Below are 27,067 nucleotides of genomic sequence, written 5' to 3'. Positions count from 1 at the left end.
GGTGAATACTACTATTCATCCCATTTTACAGGTGAGAATATTGAAGCACAGACAGGCTAAATAACTTGCCTGGGCTCCCACTGCTCATCTGTGGAAGAACACGGTTAGGAACATAGCAAGTCTACCTGGTAGTGACTTCAGAGCAAAATGTACTGGTTCATCCTTCAGAGCAAGGATGAACAGCACCTGACCTACTGGGGGGGCTACACACACTATGTGCAATTATCGCAAACTGAGCAGCTACGTGGTCCTTTTTTCCAAGGTCTGGAAACCTCTGAGGGAGAATGGTGAAAGCAAAGGAATTCCCCCCAGGGAAAATCCACATATGAGCACAAACACACCAAAAGAATTTTGCACACAATCACGAGGGCTTCCACAGTCTCTGAAACCATCCCTGCACTTCCAGCTAAGCACCAGACACAAGACACTCTAGGCTCCATGCTAGACACTGCATATACCTCGTGAAGAATCCTGGAAGCAGGTAATATTTCACTTCCTTTCGGGGGGAAGGCAAAAGCATTTGCCCAGAGTCACAGAGCTCTTGAACAGTGGTACTTTGGCCGGCCTGACCCCCAGTGTTCTTTCCACTCCAAAAGGCTGCCTTCTCAACTCATCTGCAACCACTTGGGCCAGAATGCTATGGAAATATAAAGGATGCATAAAGGCTTTATACATCTAATCCTCCAGCAGCCCTGGTGAGGAAACTCGGCAGGGACAGTGTAAAGGAGGGCTGCTTGCCACTCAGAATTAAAACCTGAAGGTGACATTTGTCTTTCCCAAAGGTTAATTCGCCTTTCCCAACTCTGTAAGACAGCGTCTCCTGCGAGCAGTCCACAGGCGTCTGGGCACTCACACAAACACCACCCTGCCTCTCTCCAAACGGCCGTGCCTCCTACATCGGCCAACACTTGGCCTGGAAAACAAGTTACAGGCCAAATGTCAACGCCAGCAGGTTTGCATTTACCAGCTTCCCTAGCAACCAAAGGTCATTCAAGGTCAGCCCAACAGTCAAGACATGTGCAAAGGAGACAGCACAGGGAGAATGAAGAGGCCTGTGATGGCAGAGCAACAAGCCGGAGCCAGCAAGACACCAGAAACACCCAGACTTCCACGACTTGGCTCCTTCATGGTCATAAAGGAGAATGCAGGGATCATAAGTCCTCTCCCAGAACAGATGGTTAGAAGTGCAAGGAATCCTGGAGTGTAGGCTCCTCCACTTTAAAGCTGGGGAAACTGAGGCACAGAGTGGCTGAGGGACCCACTGCTATCAGAGCCGGTTTGAGCACCAACTTTTTCTGATCCCCAAGCTAGTGCTCCTTCTGCAAGCACCAGCGGCCTCCTGCCCCATGCGGGACGGGTGGAAAATCACTCACTCCCCCCAACCCCGTGTAACCCACACTCCTGGGCTTGTGCTGCAGACCAAGCTGGAGACCCACCAGTGACCCGGGAACTGACCCTCGGGTCATTCCTGCAGAGCACTTGGATGTTTTCAGGCTTGTTAGAACTTGCATCAACATCAGTTCATTCCTTCACCCCCTAAACTAAGATTTCTTGAGTCACAACGCCACGGCAGGAGGCCTTGAGGTGCTGGGGTGCAGGCAGTGAAGGAGCAGGCAAAGCACCTGTGTTCAGGGAGCTCACAGACCGGTGGGGACACAGCAACAGTATGCCCAGGTCAGGAGGGCTTCGAAAACCTGGGATCAGCAGCCGTGGAGGGAGAGAGTGGGCGGTGCAGGCGAGCTCTCTGGACGAGTGGTCAGGGGAGGGAAGAACTCGCCAGCAGATCTGCTATCAGAAGTGACTGGCCAAGAGCACCTGGAAAGACCAGGATGGAAATGTCAGGGGCCAGGCTCCGCAGTCCTAGGGGTTTGGGCTCTAACTAGGGTTTGGAGCTTGAACCCCTGGGGCTACTGAATGAGCTCCAAACTGACCCCCCAGGGGATTTCGAGAAGTCATTTCAGAAAGAACCAACATCCCTAAGACAATGCCGCCACCTGACACCTAAATACCAGGAGAGGACACAACAGTGACTCGTCCTCAGTCTCGGCCTGGTCCCCCCCCCCCCTCCCCGAGCATTGCTGGGCAAGGACCGAAAGGGAGTCAGAACAGCAGCGCTCAGCGCTCAGCACATGTGGAAGCTTACAGGCACTCGCCAGGGCTCCCATCCCGCGTGAGGCCCACTTCAGCACTCAGGCCTCCCGAGAATGCGTTCATCTCTCAGAACGGCCCTGAGATGCCAGCGTCAGTCTCTTCACTTCACATATGAGGAAAGAGAGTTTGGGGGTGGGGGGGAAGAGAAGGAAGAGAAAGGGAAATCTCCCCAGGAAGCACTGGGGCTGGGCCGGACCCCAGGATGGTGGCTCCAGGTCGCCAGCATCCCTCTAGCCCCCCGCGCTCTTGCAGCACTTAGCGTGCTCCAGCATTAAGGGTGTCAGTGCCCAGTACTCAGGACATTGACTGGGGGCCGCTGGAAGCTTCAAACAGTGAGGACACCCTCGTCAACGCAGGAGGTCCCACCCAGGGAAGGCCTTCAAGGACCCTGAGCAAGCAAGGGCAATCAGGGACCCCCGGCTCCTGACGATGCTTCAGGTAGCAGACGCGCTGCACAACTGCCATTTGCAAGAGCAAGTGAGAAGGGTCGCATGATTCGGCTTGAGACCCCCCCTACCGGCTTCCCACTGCCCTAGGGATGAAATCTGACCTCATGGCCTTGAGAGGGATGCCTGGGTGGCTCAGAGGTTAAGTGTCTGCCTTTGGCCCAGGGCCTGATCCTGGAGTCCTGAGATCGAGTCCCACATCGGGCTCCCTGCATGGAGCCTTCTCTCTCTGCCTATGTCTCTGCCTCTCTCTCTGTGTGTCTCTCATGAATAAATAAATAAAATATTTAAACAAATAAAATAAAATAAAATAAAATCCGACTGAGAGCACCCTCGGCTCAGCTCACCCCTCTGCCCAGCCCCACTGCCACCGTCACCACCCACCACCAAAACTACACAGTCCCCCTCACCCCGAAGGCCTCAGCTCCGCAGCTACCTGAGCCCGACTGCGCTCAATAGCACCACCTAAAACAGCCCCCCTGTGCTCACCCTCCTAGCACTTGAGACACACGGGAAGTTCATGAGTCTGTTCATGTCATGGCCGTCTGTCCTCCCCTCTGTCCTGGCAAGTCCTCAGGGCGGCCTTTGCCTTCTGGCTCCCTGATATACAGGCTAATAAGCAGGAGCACAGGGAGGTGGGGGTCCTGCCGGCCTGTCCCCTTGGCCTCCTCCCCAAGCCACGTGGCCAGTGCCAGGAACGGCAAATAGCACTCTGGGCCCCCATCCCCATTTCAGCTCCACATCAGGCAGAAGGGCCAATGGGAGGACCAGAGACCACAAAATAAAGAAAGGATCACACAAACAACGCGTGCAGTGGGGCAGGGGTCACAAATGTCAGACAAAGGCCTGGAGGGGGACTGCCCCTCCAGAGAACGCATGGCCACCCAGCCTCTAAGGGCCAGTTCTCCAGCTCTGAAAATGGCAGATGCATTAAACGTCAGCAATTACGGTCGGTGGAGGGGGAAAGAAACTAGCAGCTGTCCCCACTGGCAACATGTTCACTCCAAACACAAAATGGCTACTGATAACAAACCCACAAACACGGGACTCACCTTTGGCCCACCCGCCCCATAGTCCAAGAATTTACCACAAAGAAACACACAGCAGACAAAAATAATTTACTCCAAGCCTGGCACTTCTCGGTTTGTTTTTTTTACAATGAGTGAAGAGACTCAGTGCAAAAGCAAAAATCACAAACAAACAAACCTGGCTGGTGTGCCCTCCTCCCCTGGCTCAAATAATCTAAATTGGAATATTACACAGTCATTCAGCAGCATGACCTGGAAGATGTAGAGAGGAAAATGCTAGAAAATAATGCTAAGAAAGCAGAATGCAAATAAGCAGATTGGTCATAGCTGCTATTTACTGACACTCAGCTCTGACCCACATACTCTTCTAGGCAAATGATGGGTGTTTGTGGCATCCCTATGTTTGGATATGGAAACAGGCCTTGAGAGGTTCAAGACCACCCAGGGCAGGGGGACCTGGGAAACAAGGCAGCCTGGCCTCAGGGCGAGCCCTCCTGGGTGGGACAACACATCACCCACCAAAACAACAGGTGAACTGCTGTCGTCAGGCCCTGCACACCCCAAACACACTCACCTGCCGGAAAGGGAAGTGCCTGGAGGCAGAAGTAGGAGTGTTCTGATGTGCTCCAACCGTCTTTACCACTTCGCTAAATAATTAATTTTTGCTAACAGGCTCTGTGGGTTCTTAAGTACCAAAGGGCCTCGTAGGAAAAGCAGGAATGTGGGCCTGGCCACACGGTCCTCTCTTGGGCACCTCATAACAAGAATATACACCTAAAAAGTCCAGGATAAAAACCCTTTGCCACTTCAGAGGCATCCAGAAGGGGAAGGCTGCTTGGCAGGGACTTGTCAGTCATCCCCAATCACTGAGGATGAAGTGCACCACTGTGCCGAGGCAGCCACCGATATCCATGATTACATGAAGCCAGGGAAGCCACTTGGCAGGATGTGAGAGAATGTTCCCTGCATCACAGAGAAGAGTTGGGGATCCTCTGCCAGGCTCCTCAGGGTCTTTGAGAGTCAAGCATCTCCTGAGTAGAATCCCCTGTGCTTCACGTGCTGGGATGGAATTCTTAATCTGGACAGCTCTCAGGACACTATTCTTGGGACTCCCTGGGACTGAATGAGTCCTCCCCACCCCAGCCAAAATTCCTATGTGAAGCCCTAACCTCCAGTGGGACCGTATTTGGAGGTAGGACCTTTAAGAAGGTAATTAAGGTTAAATGAGGTCCTACGGGTGGGGCCCTAAGTCAGTAGGGCTGGGGTCCTTATAAGCAGAGGAAGAGACACCAGGAATGCAGAGGCAGCCAGAAAAGGCCATCTGCAAGCCAAGGGCAGCGGCCTCACCAGGGACCAACACTGTGGTCACCTGGACCCCCAGCCTCCTAAACTGCAAAAAAGATCTGCTGTTTGGGCCACTCAGCCTGTGGTACTTTGTCAAGGCCACCCCAGCTGATGCCCCAGGCACCCAGACAGGCTCGCTCTTCTTATTTTTCTCGGATGTCACAGTGGCACAGGCAGGATGAGGGGGACACATATCAAAACCACCTTCTACCCAAAATTTCTAAAGAATCCTGAGCTCTCATCCAGAACATATACAAGTGTGTGTGTCCAGAAGGCTCACTAAAATTTGCAGCCACTTCAGCAAACAGGGAGCCACCACCCTCTGCCCCAAAAGCACAGCATCACGCCCCAACACACAAAGGACATCGATATAAAGTATCAAGAGTCAGGATCCCTGAGTGGCTCAGCTGCTGAGCATCCGCCTTCAACTCAGGGTGTGATCATGGAGTCCCGGGATGGGGTCCCACATCGGGCTCCTTCCACGGAGAGCCTGCTTCTCCCTCTGACTATGTCTCTGCCTCTCTCTCTTTCTCTCTCTGTGCCTCTCATGGATAAATTAAAAAAATCTTTTAAAAAAATTAAAAAATAAAGTATCAAGAGTCAAGCTGTGGGTGTGATGACACATCTGCTCAGAGATTCAAGTTATACCGTGCATAGGTCCCTACTTGCCAAAGATACCAAATAAGAAAACTAGATTGACATTTTTGGAAGATCGTAGAAGACAAGAAAAAGAACCAAAATCTCAGCCATCGGCATGATAACAGATGACCGTGGTGTCAACGCACAAGTAGGGCCGGCTGCTTCCTCTGGCAGAAAGTGGCCCGGGGAGACCCACAGAGGTGCCAACAAAGCAGACTGTGGTCACCTGTCAGGAAGGGACCTCACCCCAGGAAGCAGGGAACTGCCTGGAAGCATAATGCCGGGTACCCGCTGGGGCGCACGAAGATGCCTGTGCTCTGACAAGTGGCAAGGCCTGGTGTTCATGCCCACAATCTCGAGGTTGCTGTTCTTTCCAAGACAAACGTAAGGCAGGCACCAGTGTTCTCTGAGACACACCTCAGAGCCGGAATAAAGCCTCAGCCCTCTATACAAGATGTAACCCACGCGGAGAGAGAGCTTTGCAGATGCAGAAAGACAAGGAGTAAAGGAGCAGAGACTCAGACAAGAGGCCGTCTGTCCCTTCTCACCCCCTCTGGTTTCTTCCAGGACAAAGACATCCCCACCACCCTCCTGCTGCTGCTCACTCACTGGCCTCTCCTCACAACAATGGGAAGGGGTCCCAGACAGAAGCTGGGCCAGGCAGTGACATCCAGGCCGACTTAACATCGGTTCCTTTCCAGTGTCTTTATTTTCAGTTACCTGCTATTTCAGGCAACTAACAGCGGTTCTGCACTCACTGTACTCATGCAAAGCTCCCTTCTTAAGTAAAGGCATTTAGGTTTTCTTAAGTGCACCAATTTAAAAAGAAAAAAATTACAGGGTTAAGTACTGGTATGGCAGTAAATAAATAACTGAGCTTTGAGAGCCAGCGACTTCAGGGTTCTCCTGCCCCGTGTACAGACCTACAGGTATCCACTTGGCTGACTCCACCTAAGGAGCACCATAATGAACTGCACACTTTCATTACACAGAGTAAGACTGGTCCTTCCCACGGTGCCTCCCTTACAGAGTCTGCCCATTTCCTCCTTCATCCCCAACTCAGGAGAATGCCAGCTGTCTCCCAAACTCTGTTTTTCCTCCCCTATCAATGAACACCCTAATAGGGCAGTGGGGTCACTGCCTCCCTAGCAGCCAGCAGAGACTGTGGGACTGATGTTGGCAGGGCCAATGGGATACTGAGTGTGCCTTCTAGGAGAGGGCCTTAGAGCTGCGGCAGGGGGTCACCTGTTTAGTACCACGGGCCCACTCTACAGCCTGGTGAAGCCCCTGGGCCTCTTCTCAGAAACATAGTTTAAGATACATAAGACACACAAGACTACAAAGGAAACTGAATATATTGAAAGTGAATTATCAAAATGTAAAAAAAAAAAAAAGTGACCTAATGCATAAAATTATTTAATATTACATTAAAAGCTGTTTTCCAGCAGAAACAACATTCTGAGATTTTTCTCATGTTGGGGTTCTCGAGGGTGCCTGTGGACTTCCATCAGTGACAAAGTCACCCATTTTGCTGACACTGCTGTGGTTTCTAGGGTTTGCTGCTACTTTCATAATTGAGGGAAATGTAAATTTCAGGCAGAGAAACCAGTTGCAGAGAAAAAAGTTGTAATTTCTTACCCTCTGCAAGTTCAGACTCTGAATCCTACCTATGGAAATGGAAAACATCTCTCCTTTACTCCCTCCCCCTTCTGCTGCCTGGGAGGAGAATGGGATGGCTTGAGCTAAAACAGCCGTTTTGGGCCATGAGGCAAAATGGAAGGAGTCCCAGTCTCTGAAGAACATGGAGCCACATACCAGCCTCAGCCTGTCTGCTCTGGAAAAAGAGATGAACTTCTACCTCTGAAGGTACAGTTAGTTTATTCTTTATTATATAAAGCCACATGAACCTAATCTCTAATACTTTTTCTCAGTAGAAAGGTCAGAAACTATCTGAACCTAATCTTCAACAACCTTCATTCTTCGAGAGAGACACTCTTCCTTGCTTCCAAAAATGATTCCTCCAGGGCTAAAGGAAATCCAACTAGCACAGTTCCTCTGTAGCTGACGACCTTACAGGAGGCAAGTCCCTAAACCTTGAACAACAGAAGTTTCCCTCTAACTCAGTGCTGTTCCATCTCGGCAGCGTGTCCTTTACAGCGTGCACACGTCCAAGCACCACGTTATTCACCACAGCTCAGGAAGCTTAGAACCGCACACACACTTCAATTCCATGACCAGGTACACACATGCCTGGTTTTACCCCACATTTCGTGAAGTCCACAGTGCAACAGCAAGCACAAAGCCACTCCACTGATATGCAGCCCCAAAAGTCACCCAGTATGGGTGGAGGACATGCAGAAAGTACTTACTAATTGTCATCGACTCTGGCACGGAGGCAGAAGGTAACAGGCTGCTCAGAGGGCTTCCCTGGCTGGGAGGACTGGCTTCGACACTGGGAGAAGGCAGACAGAAGGAAGTTAGACTCGGCCACTGGAAATACACAACCTCATCATTCAAAAAACTAGCAGGTGCTGAGTGTACTCAGGTGTACCCACCAGAAGCCGGGGAGGCAGCCCTTCAAAATCACAGGCAACCCTCATCATATGCAGATTGCAGATTCCCTATTCACAAATTTGCCTTCTCACTGAGGTTATTTGTGTCCTCGAAATCAATACCTAGTATTTTTCTAACACAATCAGCAAACATGGCACCCAGGGTGGCTCAGTGGTTGAGCGTCTGCCTTTGGCTCAGGTCGTGATCCCGGAGTCCTGGGATCAAGTCCCTGCATCGGGCTCCCCGAAGGGAGCCTGCTTCTCCTTCTGCCTGTGTCTCTGCCTCTCTCTGTGTGTTTCTCATGAACAAATAAAACCCTTAAAAAATAAAATAAATAAATAAAATAATAAAAAATCAATGAAATAAAATAAAATAAAATAAAATAAAATAAAATAAAATAAAATAAAATAAAATAAAATAAAATAAATAATAAAATAAAATAAAGCATAAAGGGCTCTGCATCCTGGATGGAGCTGGTGACACCAATCCTCCCTGACAGTGTACTCCCTGTACAGAGACCTACAGGTGGTGTCACCATCGGACAGCAAGGTCCTATAGACTCAGGGAGAGAGCATAACATCAAGCATACTTTGAGGTAAAAAGTGACTCCCATCCTGGAGCTAAGGCTGAAAATGCAGATGGGATCTATCCCCACTCACTGAAGTTTGCACCAAATTTAAAACATGAAGACAGAAGAAAACAACTGGAAAAGCACCGAAGATCCTGGCAGTACCCGAGAGACTTCAGTGTCCATCCTAGCTCTGTCACCCAACATGCGATGACTTTGAGCAACTCAGTTTCCCTTTGAGATACTTTCACTTGAAAATCAGAAAACAATACGGGGCTTACTGCCATATGCCAGACTAAGCACATCTCAAATAGAGGAGAACTAAGTGGCTCCAACAGTATCTAATATTAAAATCGTGCGTTAAATGTCCACAATAGCCAAACTGTGGAAGGAGCCTCGGTGTCCATCGAAAGATGAGTGGATAAAGAAGATGTGGTTTATGTATACAATGGAATATTCCTCAGCCATTAGAAACGACAAATACCCACCATTTGCTTCAACGTGGATGAAACTGGAGGGTATTATGCTGAGCGAAGTAAGTCAATCGGAGAAGGACAAACATTATATGTTCTCATTCATTTGGGGAATATAAATAATAGTGAAAGGGAATATAAGGGAAGGGAGAAGAAGTATGTGGGAAATATCAGAAAGGGAGACAGAACATAAAGACTCCTAACTCTGGGAAACGAACTAGGGGTGGTGGAAGGGGAGGAGGCGGGGGGTGGGGGTAAATGGGTGACGGGCACTGAGGGGGGCACTTGACGAGATGAGCACTGGGTGTTATTCTGTATGTTGACAAATTGAACACCAATAAAAAATAAATTTATTATAAAAATAAAATAAAATAAAATAAATAAATAAAATAAAATAAAATAATAAAATAATAAAATAAAATAAATAAAATAATAAAAATAAATAAAATAATAAAATAAAATAATAAAATAAAATAAAATAAAATAAAATAAATCATGCGTTAGGGCAGCCCGGGGGGCTCAGCGGTTTAGCACCGCCTTCAGCCCAGGGCATGATCCCGGGGTCCCAGGATCAAGTCCCATGTTGGGCTCCCTGCATGGAGCCTGCTTCTCCCTCTGCCTGTGTCTCTGCCTCTCTCTGCCTCTCTGCCTCTCTCTCTCTCATGAATAAATAAAATATTTTTTAAAAATTGTGCATTACTGTGACTGAATGCTAAAATCAGGCATAACACTAGAGGCAGCACCCAGGTATGACCCTCACCCCATAAAAGTAAAGGTGGTATGCAAATGAAGTTTGATAAACACTGTCTCTCATGCTCTGACACCCTTGGCAACTTCACATTATATGATGCAAGCTACACCTGAACATTAGTGTGAACTAAGGCCTTGACCTTGAATCCCAAAAGGTGTGCTCCTACCTTTAAAAGAGAATAAGGGATCCCTGGGTGGCGCAGCGGTTTGGCGCCTGCCTTTGGCCCAGGGCGCAATCCTGGAGATCCGGGATCGAATCCCACATCAGGCTCCCGGTGCATGGAGCCTGCTTCTCCCTCTGCCTATGTCTCTGCCCCTCTCTCTCTCTCTCTGTGACTATCATAAATGAATAAAAAATCAAAAAAAAAAAAAAGAATAAAAAGCACAGTTGTGAACAGGACAACTCAATCTCAAAAACAATTTGGCTTCCGAATACTAACCTGTACCGGGGACTGGGCTCCGGGAGAATGTGATCCTCTGGTCCTGTCCCATTCTCCAGGCTTCCGAGGGGGGCATCTGTGCACAGAGAGCAATTGCAGAGAGAAAGTCAGCTGTCTGTTTTCATTTCATTTTCTCCATGAGGCAAGGACACAGTGCAGACACTGGCTCTGCTAAATCAGTCCACTTACAGATGTTTCCTCACCTGCTCACCAGATTTTAATCTGCTGCTTGTTTCATTCTTTGGGCCATAATCTCAGATTTGGGACCAATCACTGATGGGAGGCCCCATCCTCCCACTTAACCTTTTTGACCTTGAGCCACCTGGAATTATGCATGAAGTCCACATTCAGAGCCAGCCTCAGGATCAGGGAATACTAATCAGCTGTTAGATAAAAACGCTCTCGCTGCAGGGGCTTCTGACAGACACAAGGGGGCAGCACAGCCTAATCACTGACAGCACCTGCCTGCATCAAAACCAAGTGCCCTGCTGCTTTCTAGAAAGCCACCTCCCTGCTCAGAGAAGGGTGGTGTGGGAAAGGCATTCGGAAGAAGTGAGGCCACAGATAATCTCCAGAGGCACTGAAGATTTTCATAAATGTATTAGCTGCTGTTTGAGTCGCTTTCCAGAAAAAAGTGCCAATGCATGGCCCTCAGGCTGGCCGGGGACACAAAGACTGGGACCAGCCATGGTGGCACGTGCCCTTTGGAGAAACTCCTGGCTTCGCTCACTGCAGAGCCAGGCCCAGATGGAGGATGGGACACACAGGTGGAAGGGACCACCCCTCACTGCCCTCAGCCCCACGGCCGCCTCCCTGTCATTCCATTTCTGCCTGACTCTCTTCCTGCTTGAGGCTCCCCAGCTCTTACGGCGTTGTACCAGGGGATCCTAATGAGAAAATTATTCTTCACTGTTTCTTCCACCCTGCTGTCCCCATTAAGCTATTCCACTCACTCCTGGAATTTTTTAAGAAGTTTGAAGGGGAAACAGCGAATGTCTACCCCTCAGCTTCCCTCCCTACCATTGTGGTTCATTTAAGGTTGCAGGCTTGGCCTCCAATTTTACATCAGCGAGTCACCTAGCATCTTTGCGACATGGTATCCTCAACTATGAAAGGGGTAACACCGGTGACTACCATATGGGCATTTTAATAACACCAACCGTATGTATGATCAAACTCCTATTTTAATACACGTCTGCTTTGGTGAGAATAGTCACTGAGTGGCTGCTAGTGCAGCTCGCTCTAGAACCCAGCCTGCCTACCACAGCTCCCACCATCACCTTCATCATTGCCCCCACCCCCTCTGTCCCCCTCGGCAAACCCAACAAGGTGCCAGCTACAGCTCCCCCTTCATGAAGAGGACAGCTCCAGAGTACGCACCTCTGGCTGGGACCTCAAGCCTGAATCCTCATCCCACAGGGCTCACTGTCTGCCTGAAAGCTCTACTGGAATACCCTGCAGGGCCCACCACCTGACCATGACCATGCAAACCAGCCTCTTCTGCCACCCTCTCCGCTGGACCACGGCCTCTCAGAGTGTAGCACCCCTGCCCCCATCATGGCACTTAAGGGTACCCCAGACCTGCCGGTTCCACTTCATTCCACTCCTCATCCACTGCCACCATAGTGCTAAGGCTCCATGCCTTCTACGAGTCTCCTGCAGGGGGTCCCCACAGTTCTGTTTCACCCCTGCTAATCCAACTCATGGCTGTTGGATTCCTCTCCCTGAAGCGAAAACAGAGACTCTGACATGCACCACGGAAATCCACGGCAGGAGCAATGGCCAGCACAGCCTACCAGCATTCCAGATACCATGCCTCCTCAGCCCAGGTGATCTGTGATCTCCCCCAGTAACCTACCACCTTGAGCAGTGATGCTGCAGGGGGTCTGACACTCCGGGGTGCAGAGCTACCTCTCAGTATGTGCCACTCATCCACAAGGCACCCTGTGAGGTTCACTACTATTAGTTTAATTTTATAAATGTGGAGACGGCCAGGGAAGATTTCAGGGACCTGTCCCAGACCGCCAGCACATGAGAGTCTGAACCTCACTCTGCCCAGGGGCAGAGCTGAGCCCTTACCCACTTCATGATCTCTCTGCACAGCTGATCTGAGCTGCATACCCCTCCCTCTACAGGTCCTTGGACTCCCTGCCCCATTCCTTTGTCTACACTGTGTCCCCACCTGGATATCATTTTTCCAACTGCCAGGTGTCCACTCCCTTTGGCATGCCCCATCCCCACGTGCCTGGTCCACCCACTCACTCTTCACCCACTCTGCAAAGGATTCCTGAGCCCCCCACTGTGGGCCTGACTCTAGCCAGGGCCAGAGTCATACTGGAACCAGACAGACATGAGTCTGTCCTCACAGACCTCAAAGACCAGCAGGGGGAGAGGAATTACCAGGTGATTATACAAACACACGGTTACAAGCTGAGGTCAGGGTGCTGGGGACGTAAGAGGTGTATGGCAGTGTGAACATGAGGCCTGGCCCGCCTAGAGAGTGGGCAGAGGAGCCCTTTATAAGCCAGCACCACGTGGGCTGCCCCCCGCCCCCCCCCCAAGGATGCACACAGGGTGCAGGAGGCAGGAGGAGAAAACCTGGAAGTGGAAGCAGGCTGGTGTGCCCAGGGGCATGGAGCTAAGGAGAAATGGGAGATCAGGCTGTGCAGCGAGCTGGGGCCTGGGGGGTACAGGGCGGCCACAGTGAGGATTCTGGATTTTATCCTCAGTGCACACTGAAAGGGTTTGGAGGAGAATGATGCAACCTGACTTATGTTCTAAGAAATCACTCCGGTTGCTAAAAGAAGAATGGCCAGGGTAGGGGTAGGGGTAGCAGAGAGAGCTGTTGGTGTCCCTTGTCCCCCCCTTACATGCAAAACTGCAGGGGGGAGGGGTCACCTCTGGATCTCCCCGGAGCCTAGCATGGTGCTGGCACAGAGCAGGACCACCCAGTAGTTGCATAAAGAAAACCATGAGCCCTGAGTGGCACATGACCCCCATGAGTGGGGGTGGAGACCACACACAATACAGGCTTGGGGGGTGGGGCACCACAGTATCCTGACTCTCCAAAAGTAACATTACCCCCTGGGAGTCCAGCTCCCAGGCCAACCGTCTCAGATCGGAGCAGCGCTGCAAAAGAGCCTCTTCAACCTCAACCAGCAACCCCAAAGACCCACTGGTAGGACAACACGTTGAATATTCTACCCAATGGGGAAATGAAAGTTCGAGGACCCAAGGTCTGAAATGAACAAACAAGCCCTCAGAAACTGACTGAATTTACTACAACGCAACACTAAACCCAGGACCCTCGGTGAGGAGGCGAGCAGTAATGTTCCACGTGTGCAGTGGGTAGAAAAATGGGTTTTTGTTCACCTCCATTGAGTATTCGTAGTTGAAACAAACTTCGGGGGTTCTCTCTCCCTTGCAGCTTCAAAGAGATGTTGGTAAACGCGCTTTGCTCAGTTGCAGGTAATAGACGTGCCCAGAGGAATGACTGTATCTAATCCTCCTTCCGGGCCTTGTGGGACCCTGGCTGGTATCTTCCTTCTCTGAGCCTCTAATCCCAGAAATGCAGCTCCAAAGCACAGCCCCTTAATCCACAAGGCCTCCTTGTCCAAGAATCAGAGGATAATACTTCTGTGTTCAGAGTCCCCTTCTCTGCCATCCTCTCCCTCCTCAGATTTAGCTACCGAAAACATTCATCTTTCTTCACCATGTGCCTCCCCACCTCTTCCTCTAAATGCCCTCAAGGGCACTAGAGGCACTAGAGGCAGTAACACTTTCAAAGATGATGAGAAGGTCTCTTAAGGGTAGAGTCCTCTGTGTGCAAAGCTGTCATTAAGGACACAAAACAGCTCCCAGTCACGATGAGAAGGAATAATTTAACTTTCCTTTGTAGGAAGATGTCAATTTGAAGGGACACCGGTCAGAAATGAGCAAAAGAAAAGGAGCTGGGAGAGACATGCTGACATCGTGCACCCAGAGCCACCCAAGGAAAGGCCTCTCTGGCAGGCAGGCCAGACCCAGCACCTCTGGACCAAGTGCCACCCAAGGGAATGAGCATCGGGCCAGGAGGGACTTGAAGCAGCCTGGCATTCCCATCAGGTAGCAGATTCCTCCAGTTCTGATTCTAGTATCTTCTGCAGCCCGAGCATAATTTGTCTTCCTATGCAACTCCTACCCACAGTGACTTTGCCCCTGAGGCTGTCACAAGCTTCCAGGACGCCTGGCAGCTTCGTTACTAGAGTAAATTAAAAAGTTGGCAGCCCAGCTCATACACAGCATTTCTGATGAGGATAATCACGATAAGCTGGACCTCGGGGTCCACTAAAGGGACCAGATGAAGCCTCTGGGTCAGGAAGGCTGGAAGGTAAGCAGTGGGACCCTGGGAAAGCTGAAAGGGGGATGCCTTCACACCAGGATGCTGGAGGCCAGCCAGAAGCCTCTCCCTGGAGACACTGCAGGAAAGCCCAGAGGGAGGAAGAGCGGGGAGTTCTCTAAGACTAAACCCCAACACAAACGGCAGGCAGCAGTGCCCCAGCCCTCAGCCCTCAGTCCCCAGGCCCAGATGGGTGAGAGGAACCCAGCTAAAAAAGGAAGGAGCCACTGAAACAAAACAGAGCACCAAGGGCACCTGACAGCCCAGCGACCATTACAACCCAACACAAAGGCCCCCTTGGTAGGGAGGGAGACAAGGTGAGTGGGAGGGACACTGGCTCATCAGGCGGACGCCATATGGTCCCAGATAGGTGTCAGGACCACCTGCTCTCTGCAAGCTAAAAGCTTCTGGCTGAGGACAAAAGGGGAGGGAGTGAGAGAGGGCAAAGACTCTCAAAGGAAAGAGGAGAAGGGCAGACCCCATAGGGAAGTGTGGGGCACAGAATGGGGGAGACACAGGAGCACCCTCCATTCCAACCATCAGCTCCCGGCCCACACACATCCTACACCAGGTGCCCCGCCACGCCACTGCTGCGGTGCCACAGCAGGCTTTCACGAGGCCTTAGCTGGGGCCTGGCACCTTGCCCCACGTTCACATGGGGAGCCTTCACTACAAATCTGAGAGAAAGGTAGGGTAACAGTGACCAGCCTTTCCTCACAGGCTGTGGTGGAGAGGGATGTACTCATCGGATGGGCCACCTTATGGTCCTGGGCTCACTCCAGGACAAGGGCTGGCTGCTGTTACCACCGTTGGTTGCACCTTCCAGAGAGGAGACCCGCTGGTGGACTGAGTCACCCACCACACACACTCAGCAGCCCCAGTTCCCTGCTGCTCAGAGGGGAACCCACCCTGCCGGTGCGGCTCCTGGGGCTGGGCCATCTGATCCCCACCCCAGACGGCTGCCAGCTGGCGTCCCACCCGCCCCTGTGTGCCAGCTACTTTGGGTGGGTTTCTGTGCCCGCCAGTGACAAGGAACAACAGTCTATCATCTGGTTCAGACTGTAGGCAGCTTCCTGAGCAGTTGGTGGGCCTCCGTTATGATTTCTTAAAGCTGGCCTTGGAAGGGTGAGAAGGTGCCTGTGGGGAGGTCAGGGGGGCACTAGGGCCTTACTCACCCAGTGGTGCTGTGGGGCAGTGACGGCCACCTGGCACTGCACTGAGCTGCTCCCTGCACAAGGGGCCCCTCCTCCCCCTCCCACCATTCCCCCAGGACCTGCTTTAGCTCAAGAAAACAGTAACAAACCACAGGAGAGCACACTCAACCAAATGGAAGGAGTCAGGATCACTTATCTTCTCCCTGTACAGGCAGGTCTGAAGCAAGCTGCTCTCTGACCCCCACGTGCTTTGCTGCAAAGGGTGCTGGAGACTTTAGAGCTAAGTGTTCTCTAACTTTCTCCCTCAAAGGCAAAATTAAGGGTCACCATTTGTGGTCAGTTTGTACATGACCAAGTTCCCAAAAAATCACTAGTAAGGAAAAAAAAACAGGCTTCGGGGCTCCTTCTTGACTTGTCAGCTGCTCTGGCCCAACACACCCGCTCTGGTTAGGAACAACTCAAACACTCCGGTTCAGCAAGAAGAGAAGCCAAACCCTTATTCCCTTCCAGTCTCCCGCTCTGAGCCCCATGCCTCTTTGCTCCCTCATGCCTACAGAGAACTGGTTCTCCAGCCAAAGCACAGGAGTGGAGGGAAGGAGGAGTCAGGAAACACCCACCTGCAGGGCTGTAGGAGCCCACTCCGCTGACCGGAAAGAGGACTTCGGCATCACCGTGCAGCACCTGCAGAGGAGCCCAGCTGTGCATCTGGGAGAGGTGGGTGTTCCCATCCAGCGGCCTAAGGTGAGAGAATACAGCTGCGTGACAGACCGAAGAGCCTCTGAGGGCTCAGACCACCACAAGCATCGGTGGGCCTCCCTCAAGTTCCCTCTTGGGAACCAACCAGACCGTGACAGGGCTAAAGATAGGAGGCCCATGCAGTCCAGATCCAGACCTCATGCATCCATTCTTCCAACCAGTATTTACTGAGCACCTACTGTATTCCAGGCTCTGTGCTCACACAGATTTTGTGCTGGCCAAAGAGCCAGCCAACAGTGTTCATCTTGCCCTCGAGGAGCCTACAGTCTGGTAGGGCACCAGGACATGAATCCCACAATCCCACAAGAAGATGTAAGACAGCAGCTCAGATTTGCAGAGCTGGTCAGGAAGGCCATGGAAAGTTTCCCTGAAGAAGGGAGGTTAGAGGTGAGAGCCAAAGGCGAGAGCCACAGTAAACGGAGCAAAGAGGACAGAGGGGAGAATGCAGGAGAGGGAATGGCACGTGCAAAGTTCTGAAGCAAGAGGAAGCACGGAGTCCCAAGCTCTGAAATGATGTCAGCCAGGTGACCTGGGGCTAGCGTCCCTTCGCTTCACTGGTTCTCAAACACTCATTAGTAAAAGTGCAGAATCAGACCTAATTGCATCTGGGTCCCTCCCAAGAAAAGGGGTCAGCTTAAAGATTAACCGGGCTCATATGACCAGTTATGTCGTCACCTTATCCACGAAGTACAAAAGCAACTTGGACCATCTTTGTCACACCAGCTGGTTCAGTTGAGTTTGTTTGGGGAAGGATTTGCCCACAGGAGCATTTGCCTCTGGGCAATTAGGAAACAGTAATAAATGCCAGGCTGTATTTGCAGGGGACTTTAAAGTTTATAAAATCACTCTGTAACTCAGTTGTAAAGGAGCCTAAAACTTCTTTAGAGGAAAGATGGGAGGAGGGAAGGAAGGGGAGAAAAAGGGGACACAAGGTCCAGGAGATGCCATGACTCATTCAAGTTCAGCATCCTGGACAGAACAGAGGCTTCAGGGGTCTGAGCCCCCATCTTTCAAACCCCAGTACAACGGGCCTTGTGGCTGCTGCCGACATGATATAGGTAGGCTTTTTTCTTTTGATTTAGAGCAGAGATCAACACAATTTTTTTTGTAAAGGACCAGACTGGAAATATAGGGTTTGTGCCCATAAGTATCCTTCTCTTTTAAAAAGTAACCACCAGGGATCCCTGGGTGGCGCAGCGGTTTGGCGCCTGCCTTTGGCCCAGGGCGCGATCCTGGAGACCCGGGATCGAATCCCACGTCGGGCTCTCGGTGCATGGAGCCTGCTTCTCCCTCTGCCTATGTCCCTGCCTCTCTCTCTCTCTGTGACTGTCATAAATAAATAAAAATGTTCAAAAATAAATAAATAAATAAATAAATAAATAAATAAATAAATAAATAAATAAATAAATAAATAAATAAATAAAAAGTAACCACCATTCTCAGTTTGGGGGAGAATCTTGGCCTATAGGCTACTTTGTCCCTGCTTTCAGAGGCCTGCCACTTAGAGATTTTCCTTTCAGCCCTCTCTAGCTTTTAGTCAGACATTTGGCTATGAGCAAGAAATGGGAAACAATCCTAACAGAACTGTGCAGAATCCATTATTTTATCCTGCAGGTCACACCCACAATGAGCCCCTCAGAAGCCAAAGCCATACTGGGATGGGGCTATGGGGTGAACTGGGCTGTACCTCTAGAATCAGCAGAGAACTGCCCTCCCGGGGCTCTGATCCAGCAGCTGGTGACAAGGGGGCTCCCAGACACCCAGGGGCGCTCCAGGGCGCCCCTCAGGAGAAAGCAGCAAAACCACCAGCCCTTTCTGGGCCACTGCACTGGCTCCAGGCGGGTGGGATTTTCCGCTGTTTATTCTAAGGGGAAATTTTGCAGCTTCACTTCCCAGCAACATACCCAGAGTGCAGGTGAGGACAGGCTCCATCAGGTGAGGTTTTAGAACCCAAGCAAAAGTGCCCAAGGGCCACCACCCCCAATGTGATTTACACTGAAGTGAGTGCTAAGGCGGAGACCAATTCAGAGTATGTGCCATCATTGGCTTACTAACTCAATAACAGGTGCTGCTTTTCATTAGAAAAACCAAACGCTTATTTTAAAACCTAGAAAGTGCCAAAAAGAGGAGGGGGGCGGGGAATACACCAAAAGCCACACTCCCAAAAACAAAACTGACTTAGACACTCTTCCCTTGGTGTTTCTTTCTACACATACTTTTCTTTAGGACGTCGTAATGAAACTAATGCAGGACTCATAGTTTGCTTTTTTCATTCAATATTCATTCCAAAGTTGGTCTCCACACTATTGGCACCCTCTTAAATGTCATTTAAGAAGTTCAAGATCCTACCAGGTCATGGACAGAACAGCTGAATCACTATAGCCAACACCTGGAATTAATAAAATACTATATTAACTGTATTGGAATTAAAATGAAAAACTTAATTAAAAAAAAAAAAAAGATGTTTGAGCCCTGAGACGCTAGGATGTTAAAGTGTAAGCTACAGAATAGTCGGCTGTTAACGGAGGTCAGCTCATGTTCTGCTCCTCTAAGTGCGGACTTTGGTATATATCTCTCCTCGGGGTAGAGTCCCAGCGAAGGAATGCTTAATCGAGTGGGATAAACATTTCTAAGGCTCCTGACATCGCGTCAGACTGTCTTCCCAGGGGGCTGTCAACACAGGGGGTGGCCATCTGTGAGGACGCCCAAGTGCACCAGTCATCCATCCCTCAGTTGGTGCCTTCTGTGTGCCTCGAACACACCAAGCGCTGAGGACATGCTGAGCAAGCCCTCCCCCAGGGCGCTAACCCAGAGCTCGCCCTTTATCCAGTTATAAATCATGGCAAAATAGGGTGTCTACCGGCATTCTGTATTTGCTTAATTGCTAGTGAGGTATAACATTTGTCCCTATGTTTGAAATTCTTTTTGAATTATGTTTTCACCCCACGTCCCTACTGGTATCAGAGGTCACATATGAAATGGCAGAAAAATCCCTTCCTGTAATAAACATACGATCCTCTTTTAAGAAAAAAAACAAAAAGCAAACTGAATACATACAAATTTTGAGGTGGGAGGGACAAGATTTTTCCTCTGTCATCAAGGCAGTGGTTTAATTGCTAAGCAAACAGAAATGTAAACCCAACTTTTGGCCAACAGGGCATTTTGGAGGCAATCACAGCCCTTCTCCGGGATGGGCCACCTTTCCCTCACAAACTTGGCTGTGCTGTTCAACTGCTCAGGCCCCTCTAGGCTCCTAGACCTTTCATGTGAACATTAGTTTAAGATCAAAATGCAAGTATTACTCAGTAGGCCATGTCATCATTCCTCTGCTCTTCCCCAAGATGCTCTGCAGAACGTTCGATCAAGATCCCCCCCTTACGCCAGGGAGAGGCTGTCCATAACCTGTAGGAGGCCCAGTGGCCTCAAAGGGCCTGGACCCCTGGAAAGGTCACCCTGCACTGTTTTGTGTTTTACACATCACAATGCTGGAGGCACCTACCTTGGCTCACAAGCTGGCCTCCCCCCTCAGGCTTCCCTCAATGGCACAGTCTGGGGTAGGAAGAGAGATCACTGTGCCTGAGGCCAAAAACACAGAGTGAATCAACTCAGGGATGCACTCACCATGGACACACAGAAGGACACGGCACTTCCTGAAAGGCCCAGGTGAAGAACAAAAAGGGGAGGCTGCGGTAGCCTACTGTCAACTCAGCTAGGCCATGGTACCAGGGTATCTGATCAAACATTATCCCAGTTGTCTCTGTGAAGGTATTTTTAGGTGAGATTGACACTTCAGTCACTAGACTCTGAGTAGATCAGATCACCCTCCCCACTTTGGCTGGGCCTCATGCAATCAGTGTAAGGTCTTAACAGGAAAAGGCTAAGGTCCCCCAGAGAAGAAGAAATTCTACCAACAGCCTGCCTCTGGACTCAAACTGCAACTCTTCCCAGGGCCTCCAGCGTGCTGACCCACCCTACAGATTTGGGACCTGTCAAGCTTCCACAGTCACATGAGCCAATTCCTTAAAATAGATCTAGACAGACAGACATAGATGGACAGGCAGTAGTTCCCCTCATCATCCATGGGATATGTTCCAAGATCCCCAGGGGAGTCCTAAAACTGCACATGGTACTGAACCCTATATATACACTATGTTTTTCCTATTCATACACACCTGGAATAACATTTAATTTATAAATAAGGCATATTAAGAGAGTAACAACACTAATAATAAAATAGAACAATTATAATAATAATCTGCGATAAAAGTTATGTAAACGTGGTCTTTCTCACTCTCTCTCAAAATATCATACTGTATTACAGTCACCCTTCTTGTGATGACAGGAACTGATAAACTGCCTGCGTGATGATGAGATAGGGAAACTGAAGGACTCCATAAAAATCTGCTTTCTGCTCCTTTTCTTGCTTCTTTTCTTGATTAGACCCATACTTCCACTTTACACCTACCTCCTGATACATAAAGCATCTGTCCTCCTTGTAAGGGACAAGGAGTTAATGACTTCATTAGAACAGGTAACGTCTGAGGAGGGACCAGGTAAGAATGACTGGAGGAAGTCACCATCTACATATTCTCATCGATGTGTTCTCCACTACAGGCACTAGACATCTCAACACCAAGATCTCCTGGCTCCAAGGAATAACACCTGGATCCTCATGTTTGTTCTAACCAGTTCCTGGAAGCCTGAGAGGTTCCAGGAACCCCCAGACCCAGAACAAGGATGAGACTCCCTCCTTTCCTTCCTGGGTCTCCGAGACACTCTGTACCTGCCCTCTCTCTATGCCTTCCATAAACTTTGCTTTCACCTCTTGCTGGCTCACATTGGATTTCTAACCTGCATGCACTCAGGGACTCCCTTGGCTGGTCCTGTGGGACCCCCCTCTAGGTCCTTAGACCTGGCCAGCCAGCGTCAATGAGATGAAGTGGGATGAAGGCGCTGTGTAGTGTAGGCATAAGCCAGTTCACTACCAACCTTGTAATGATCCATGAGGAGGAGGAGTATTTGCTTCAGGACCATGATTGGCTACAGGAAACTGAAACCACAGAAAGGTAACTGTGGCAAGTGAACTCACAGGTAAGGGGGGATCCCCTCCCCTTGGTTCTGCTTCTCTGGAGATCGACTCACACAGCAGGTCGCAACATGCAGTTCCCAGGTAGAAAGCACTCACCCCATGACCAAGAGCAACAAACGCTTCAGGGAGGTGACCCTGACCAACCCGTCAGGAGTAGAAAAAAGGCTTGTACATGAAAACATTCATTTCAGAATGGCTGATAACAAAAAAGCAAAAACAAGAACAACAGCAAAAGCCAAAGACCTAAATACTGAACATCCAGGGGCAACATCAGCAAATCGTGATGTGTTGATCTGTCAACCAACTGATAGTCCTAATTATGTAGAAATGTGGGAAATATCTGACAGTAGAAGCTTGTGAGCACAGCACAACTGACCCTTCATCCCTGCTCTACCCACTGCTCTGACAAATCTCCACTCTCTGAGGAATCCCATCCTTCCATCCGTGAAGATGGTGACTCGCATTAGCCTCCCACGGGAGCTCCTGGTGTTGTAGCAGGGATGCTTGGGGCCCGCCCGGGCCCGGCCCACCGCAGAAGAACAACAAAGTGATGCTGCTAATACAGGTACCCATGTGAATGAAGATGAGAGCAGAGATCAGAAATAGGTATCATCTCATGAGAAAGAAAAAGACTCCTATTAGAATAGACGGGACTTGAGAAGCCTAGGGCCAGAGCGGCCATGCCCCACATCTCACACCTCAGGGTCTTGGCATCTCCATGTTCCTCACTCACCAGCTGGGTTTGAAGCTGGGGGTGGTGGATGGCACCAGGCACTGCCATGCCCAAGCGAAAAGGCAAGCTAGTTCACTTGGCATTTGGAGTAAGACCAAGCACAGGAATTCTCACAGAGCAGCCAGAGAGGCAGCAGTTGACCAAAGGCCTCCGTGCAATATCCCATTAACTCAGCAATCACTCTGAAAAGCAGGTGCTGTTTTTCTCCCAGGTTTCAGATGAGGTTCTGGGAGGTAAACTCATCCAACCTAAGCCATGCAGCTAGTAAGTGAGAACCCAGGCTGTCTCGATTCCAAGATCCACACTCTTAACTAGGCTCTTCTGCTTGATGCCTTCTCGTGCATCAAGGCTCTTCCATAAACACTCATCTACTGCAACACCACCGTTAAAGCAGCAAGCTCAGGCAAAGTCCTGTTCACACCTCTGTAGATAAACACAGAAACTGCCAGCGGGTGACTCTTGTCTAGAACAACGCTGCCTCTCTCCTGAGCTTCCTGTGCTAGGAGCAAGTTAGAGATACAAGGAATATCCAAGCAACAAAAACAAAAAACACACACAAAAAAAAAAAAAAAAACAAAAACAAAAACAAAAACAAAAAACACATACATAAGGCAGGAATTTCAGAGCACCCATCTTGACACCAACTTTATAGTAAATACCTTCAAATATACTCCCTTCTGTTCATTCTCAGAAGGACAGTAAGCCCATGCTCCTTCTTCTTCAATCAAGATGAGAAAAGTGAATGATGCTCTTTACACACATAGTGTGCTTGGATTTCACCCAATACTGCCAAAAGAGAAAGCCATTAATGCACCACCCTTCATTAAAAGCTCAAGTGGCACTTACTTCTCAGGTGACCCTGAATGGCCCAGGCACTTCCTTCCTGACATGTTCCCATACGCATCATCCTCGTTGTCATCCACATCTTCATCATCAATGCTTTTCACATCGAGCTTCTGGTACCCAAACTCCCCATTCAGAGATAGAGAATCGATTTTCCATGAGCTGCTGCTCTGACTTCCGTTGGAATTTGGCCCAAAGGGGCTTTCAAAGGCAGACATGATATTGATGGAGGAGCGGTCTGAGTTCTCTTCTGAGCTCTCCCCTGCCCCGGGTATCTTTTTAAAAACATCACCAGAGTTCTGCTCCTCTTCCTCATCATCAAATGAGATAATGTTGGTCACCTTCTTTTTCTTCTTCCGCTCCTTTTTACATTTGGCATCTGGCAAAAGAAGATATGGTATGAGGAAGCAGCAGGCAAGATTAAGCCATGATTGAGCCATTTTGCCTCTATATTGTAGAAAATCCTCTACTATTCTCCTGAGAAATAAGATAAATTCAGATTTTCTTTTTTAAATCCTTGAGAAAAAAAAAAGTCTGTCTACAGGAGACTGAGCAAAATAGATGTGGGGCTCTACTTGTGATTTAAACAAACACTCCATAGAGCATACATAACAATCGTCCCTTGTAAGTACTTCAAGTCAGAGAGATGAAAGGACTTTCATTGTTTCACTTTGGAAAATACTCCTAGCTGATTAATGAGACCAAGAATATCAGTTTTGGGTGGTGGTCAACTGTTCAGCAGCCACCATTCATCCATCTCTGTAATGAGACTTCGCTGCTGCATGCATTGAGGGTGGCAACTACTTCTCCACCCCCTTGGGTGTGGGCTGGCTCAGTGCTGATTTTACCAATAGCATGCAGCAGAGATAACGGTGAGTTCTACAGCCCAGGAACCAGGATGTGCTGCACCCTCCTGGAACGCTGCCCTGAAACTCCCAGGGAAGGAAGCCAGTCTAGTTCATTAGAGCATGAGAGGCCACCTGTAGAAAAACAGATGCCCCAGCTAACAGTGAGCACTACTTCTAGGCACATAAGTGGGACCATCTTAGATCTTCCAGCTCAGCCACCAGTTCAGTGCAGCCCTATGAGGGAGCCCAGGTGAAATCAGTGGAACCATCTTGCCAACCCACAGATTCATTAAAAAATAATAAATCGTGGCTCTTTCAAGCCACTGCATTTTGGAGCTGTTTGTTACACAGCAAAGACTAAGTGAAACTGAAATCAAGGCTGCCTTTGTAACCAGTACTTACAGAAGTCAGTCTCTTCACCCATCTGAATCATCAAACTTGGCTGTGAGACACTTTGAACTGACTCTAGAAATTCCATCCCATCTAAACCAAGGTGTGACATGGTGATGCTTCACCAGTGTATCAAACACTGAGACAATGTCAAAAGCAGTGAAAATGACACTCTTTGGGGTATACAAATTCCAGCTTCTTTGTCACACAAAGCCCTCAACAGTCCTCTTTCCTATGTCATTCACCTAGGGTCTCTACTGGATAAGGAGCAGACAAGACAGATAAATCCAGCATATATACCAAAACCCCAGAAGATTCTGAGTTTTCACCATCATTAATAATTCCAAAAAGATGACCATGATTACTGCCTTGTTTAAAGGAATTTGAGAATATTAGGACTACATCCTTAAACCCAAAATTCCCTGTTTTGCTATAGCAACACTTTGAATGTCCCAGAAGGCTCAAGGCATATTACAAAGTTCTCACAAAATGGATCTTAATTCAATCAATTTTCTTTCCCCCCCACCCCACAGCCTAGAGTCAAAGCTAACTCTCCCTTTCTCCTTGGCATCCACTTAAACATCACCCTCCCCAATAGTGCACATTCTCCGTAGCACCCATGCATTGCTTCCATCCCATTTATCAGAAGGATCATTACTTACTTGTAGAATTCATCATTAAGTATCTATCCTTACCCAACCCAAGAGCCTGCAGATAAAATGCTAGAGATCTTCCTGGTTCACTGCCAAGCACACAGAATGCAGTGAATGAACCCATGAATGAAGGGAATGAAGGAATAAATGAGTGAAGATCAAGCTCATCTGGCTTCATGAGACCAACACACCCTCACAGTCTTTTTGCTGTCATTGAGCCGAATGCTCTCCCACCCTATGGTCTTCACATCTCAACAAGGGTCTCAGTCCCTTCCAGAGGAAACAGGGGGAAGAAAAATATACATGAGTATGAACTGAAAATGCAAGTGCGTGAGACTTCATTCCCCTTGGCACTCTCAGACCACAAGTTGTGTCCCCCTCGGCCATGGTCAGCCATCCTCTGACCCGACCCCGCTGTTCAAGGTCCCACCCCCTTCTCACTCACCAGCACTGACGTGCTTGGACACGACAGGCAGGGGGTCGGTGTCCTGTTCAGGTTTGATGAGGATGGAGACAGCAGAGGATGCTGTGATCTCCCTGAAAAGGCTGCTCACTCCTTGTGTGGATTCCTTCAGCAAGGAGGTCACATTCTGTGTTGACTCCTTTAAGAGGTCCGAGACGGTGGGAGCAAACTTACTCTGCCCATTCAAATCCTTGTTGTCGATGTTAATTGCAAAGAGGATAGAGTTCAGACCTGCCCAAAAAAGGGAAAAGTCTGGAGTGTCTACCACAGGAAAGTCACACCTCCAACACAATAAATGAGTGGCAAACAATATAGTACACAAGAGGGGACACCCTGATTTTAAGCACGAATTTAAAAACCTCCCACAATATGGGGTCAGTAGAGATCAGCTATCACAGGAGCTAAGTCTTTCCAAATAGTCTCCCTATTAGTCAAAAATAAATAAGGGATCAACCCCAGGCTGATAAGACATAAGTTCTGAGGTCAGACAGCCTGGGTTAGATCCCACCACTGCCACTTTCTAGAGACCTTGGTCAAGCCACATACAACCTGAGCTTCAGTTTCCTTAGCTGGAAAATGGGGATGAGAATATCTCTTTCACAGGGTATTAAAGACAATCACCCACTAAAAACAGTTCAGCAAACAATCAAAAATGTGCACCAATAGCATTACTAGTATCACTTCAGGCAAAAGCTTGCACTGGCCTACACAGGAAATCACAGTCAAAGCCTGACTTTTCCTCATCAATGGGACAAGACGAATGTAACTCTCTCTCAGTACTTGGGACTTAGCATAAACCTTCAAGAAAGAAAAAAAAATAGAGGTAAGGAAAGATTTGAAAGAAGCAAGTTACCCATTTCTGTTGGGCTCACCCTTTGAATGAGAGTCAAAAGATAAACAATCTAACAATTTGCCAACTAACATCAATCCAGCCTTTCCATATTGACAAATCATGTACATGACTCTTCACCACAATTGATTTTCTCACTGTCCTATGAAAGCAATTCCCATGCTAACAGGATCCCCACCTCACAGAGGAGGGAAGTAAAGTTAACAGAGCTCACAGGACCTGTCCCAGGTCAGGAGCCAGGAAAGGGTAGAGCCAGGTGTCAAAGCCAGGTCTTCTGCCTCCAATTCCCCAGGCCGTTCAAGGCCACAGCCAAAACCCCCAACCCTATGCTTTCCCTGCCAGGATATCCAACTCAAGATAAATGGACTCAATGACCAATGCCACTAAATAAAGGACAGTGACAAGTAACTCATTAAGTAGGGGAGGAGTAAGGAAAATCACAGCCTCCTTTGGAGTTATAAATTCCCAGCCGACTGCTCACCAAGCTTCAAGGACCCATCACTCCTGGCCTGAGCCAG

The 27,067-nt window shown here is 49.2% G+C and overlaps 1 protein-coding gene across 7 annotated transcripts in view; it reads right to left on the bottom strand.

Moving 5' to 3' along the window:
* The window catches only part of SNX29 (sorting nexin 29), a 528,280-nt gene that overhangs the window by 431,689 nt on the left and 69,524 nt on the right, over nucleotides 1–27,067 (bottom strand). For all 7 annotated transcript variants that reach the window (XM_072835835.1, XM_072835833.1, XM_072835832.1 and 4 more), the window contains exons 7-11: nucleotides 25,682–25,930; nucleotides 23,349–23,724; nucleotides 16,542–16,660; nucleotides 10,393–10,468; nucleotides 7,978–8,060 (exon numbers count right to left, since the gene is read on the bottom strand). In XM_072835835.1, the coding sequence (XP_072691936.1) occupies nucleotides 7,978–8,060; nucleotides 10,393–10,468; nucleotides 16,542–16,660; nucleotides 23,349–23,724; nucleotides 25,682–25,930 (903 nt within the window). The remainder of the gene's footprint in view (nucleotides 1–7,977; nucleotides 8,061–10,392; nucleotides 10,469–16,541; nucleotides 16,661–23,348; nucleotides 23,725–25,681; nucleotides 25,931–27,067) is intronic.

The sequence above is a fragment of the Canis lupus genome, chromosome 8 (assembly GCF_048164855.1).
Source record: "Canis lupus baileyi chromosome 8, mCanLup2.hap1, whole genome shotgun sequence".
Lineage (NCBI taxonomy): Eukaryota > Metazoa > Chordata > Mammalia > Carnivora > Canidae > Canis > Canis lupus.
The sequence above is the reverse complement of the archived record's forward strand: the minus strand, read 5'-3'. Positions and strand labels throughout refer to the sequence as shown.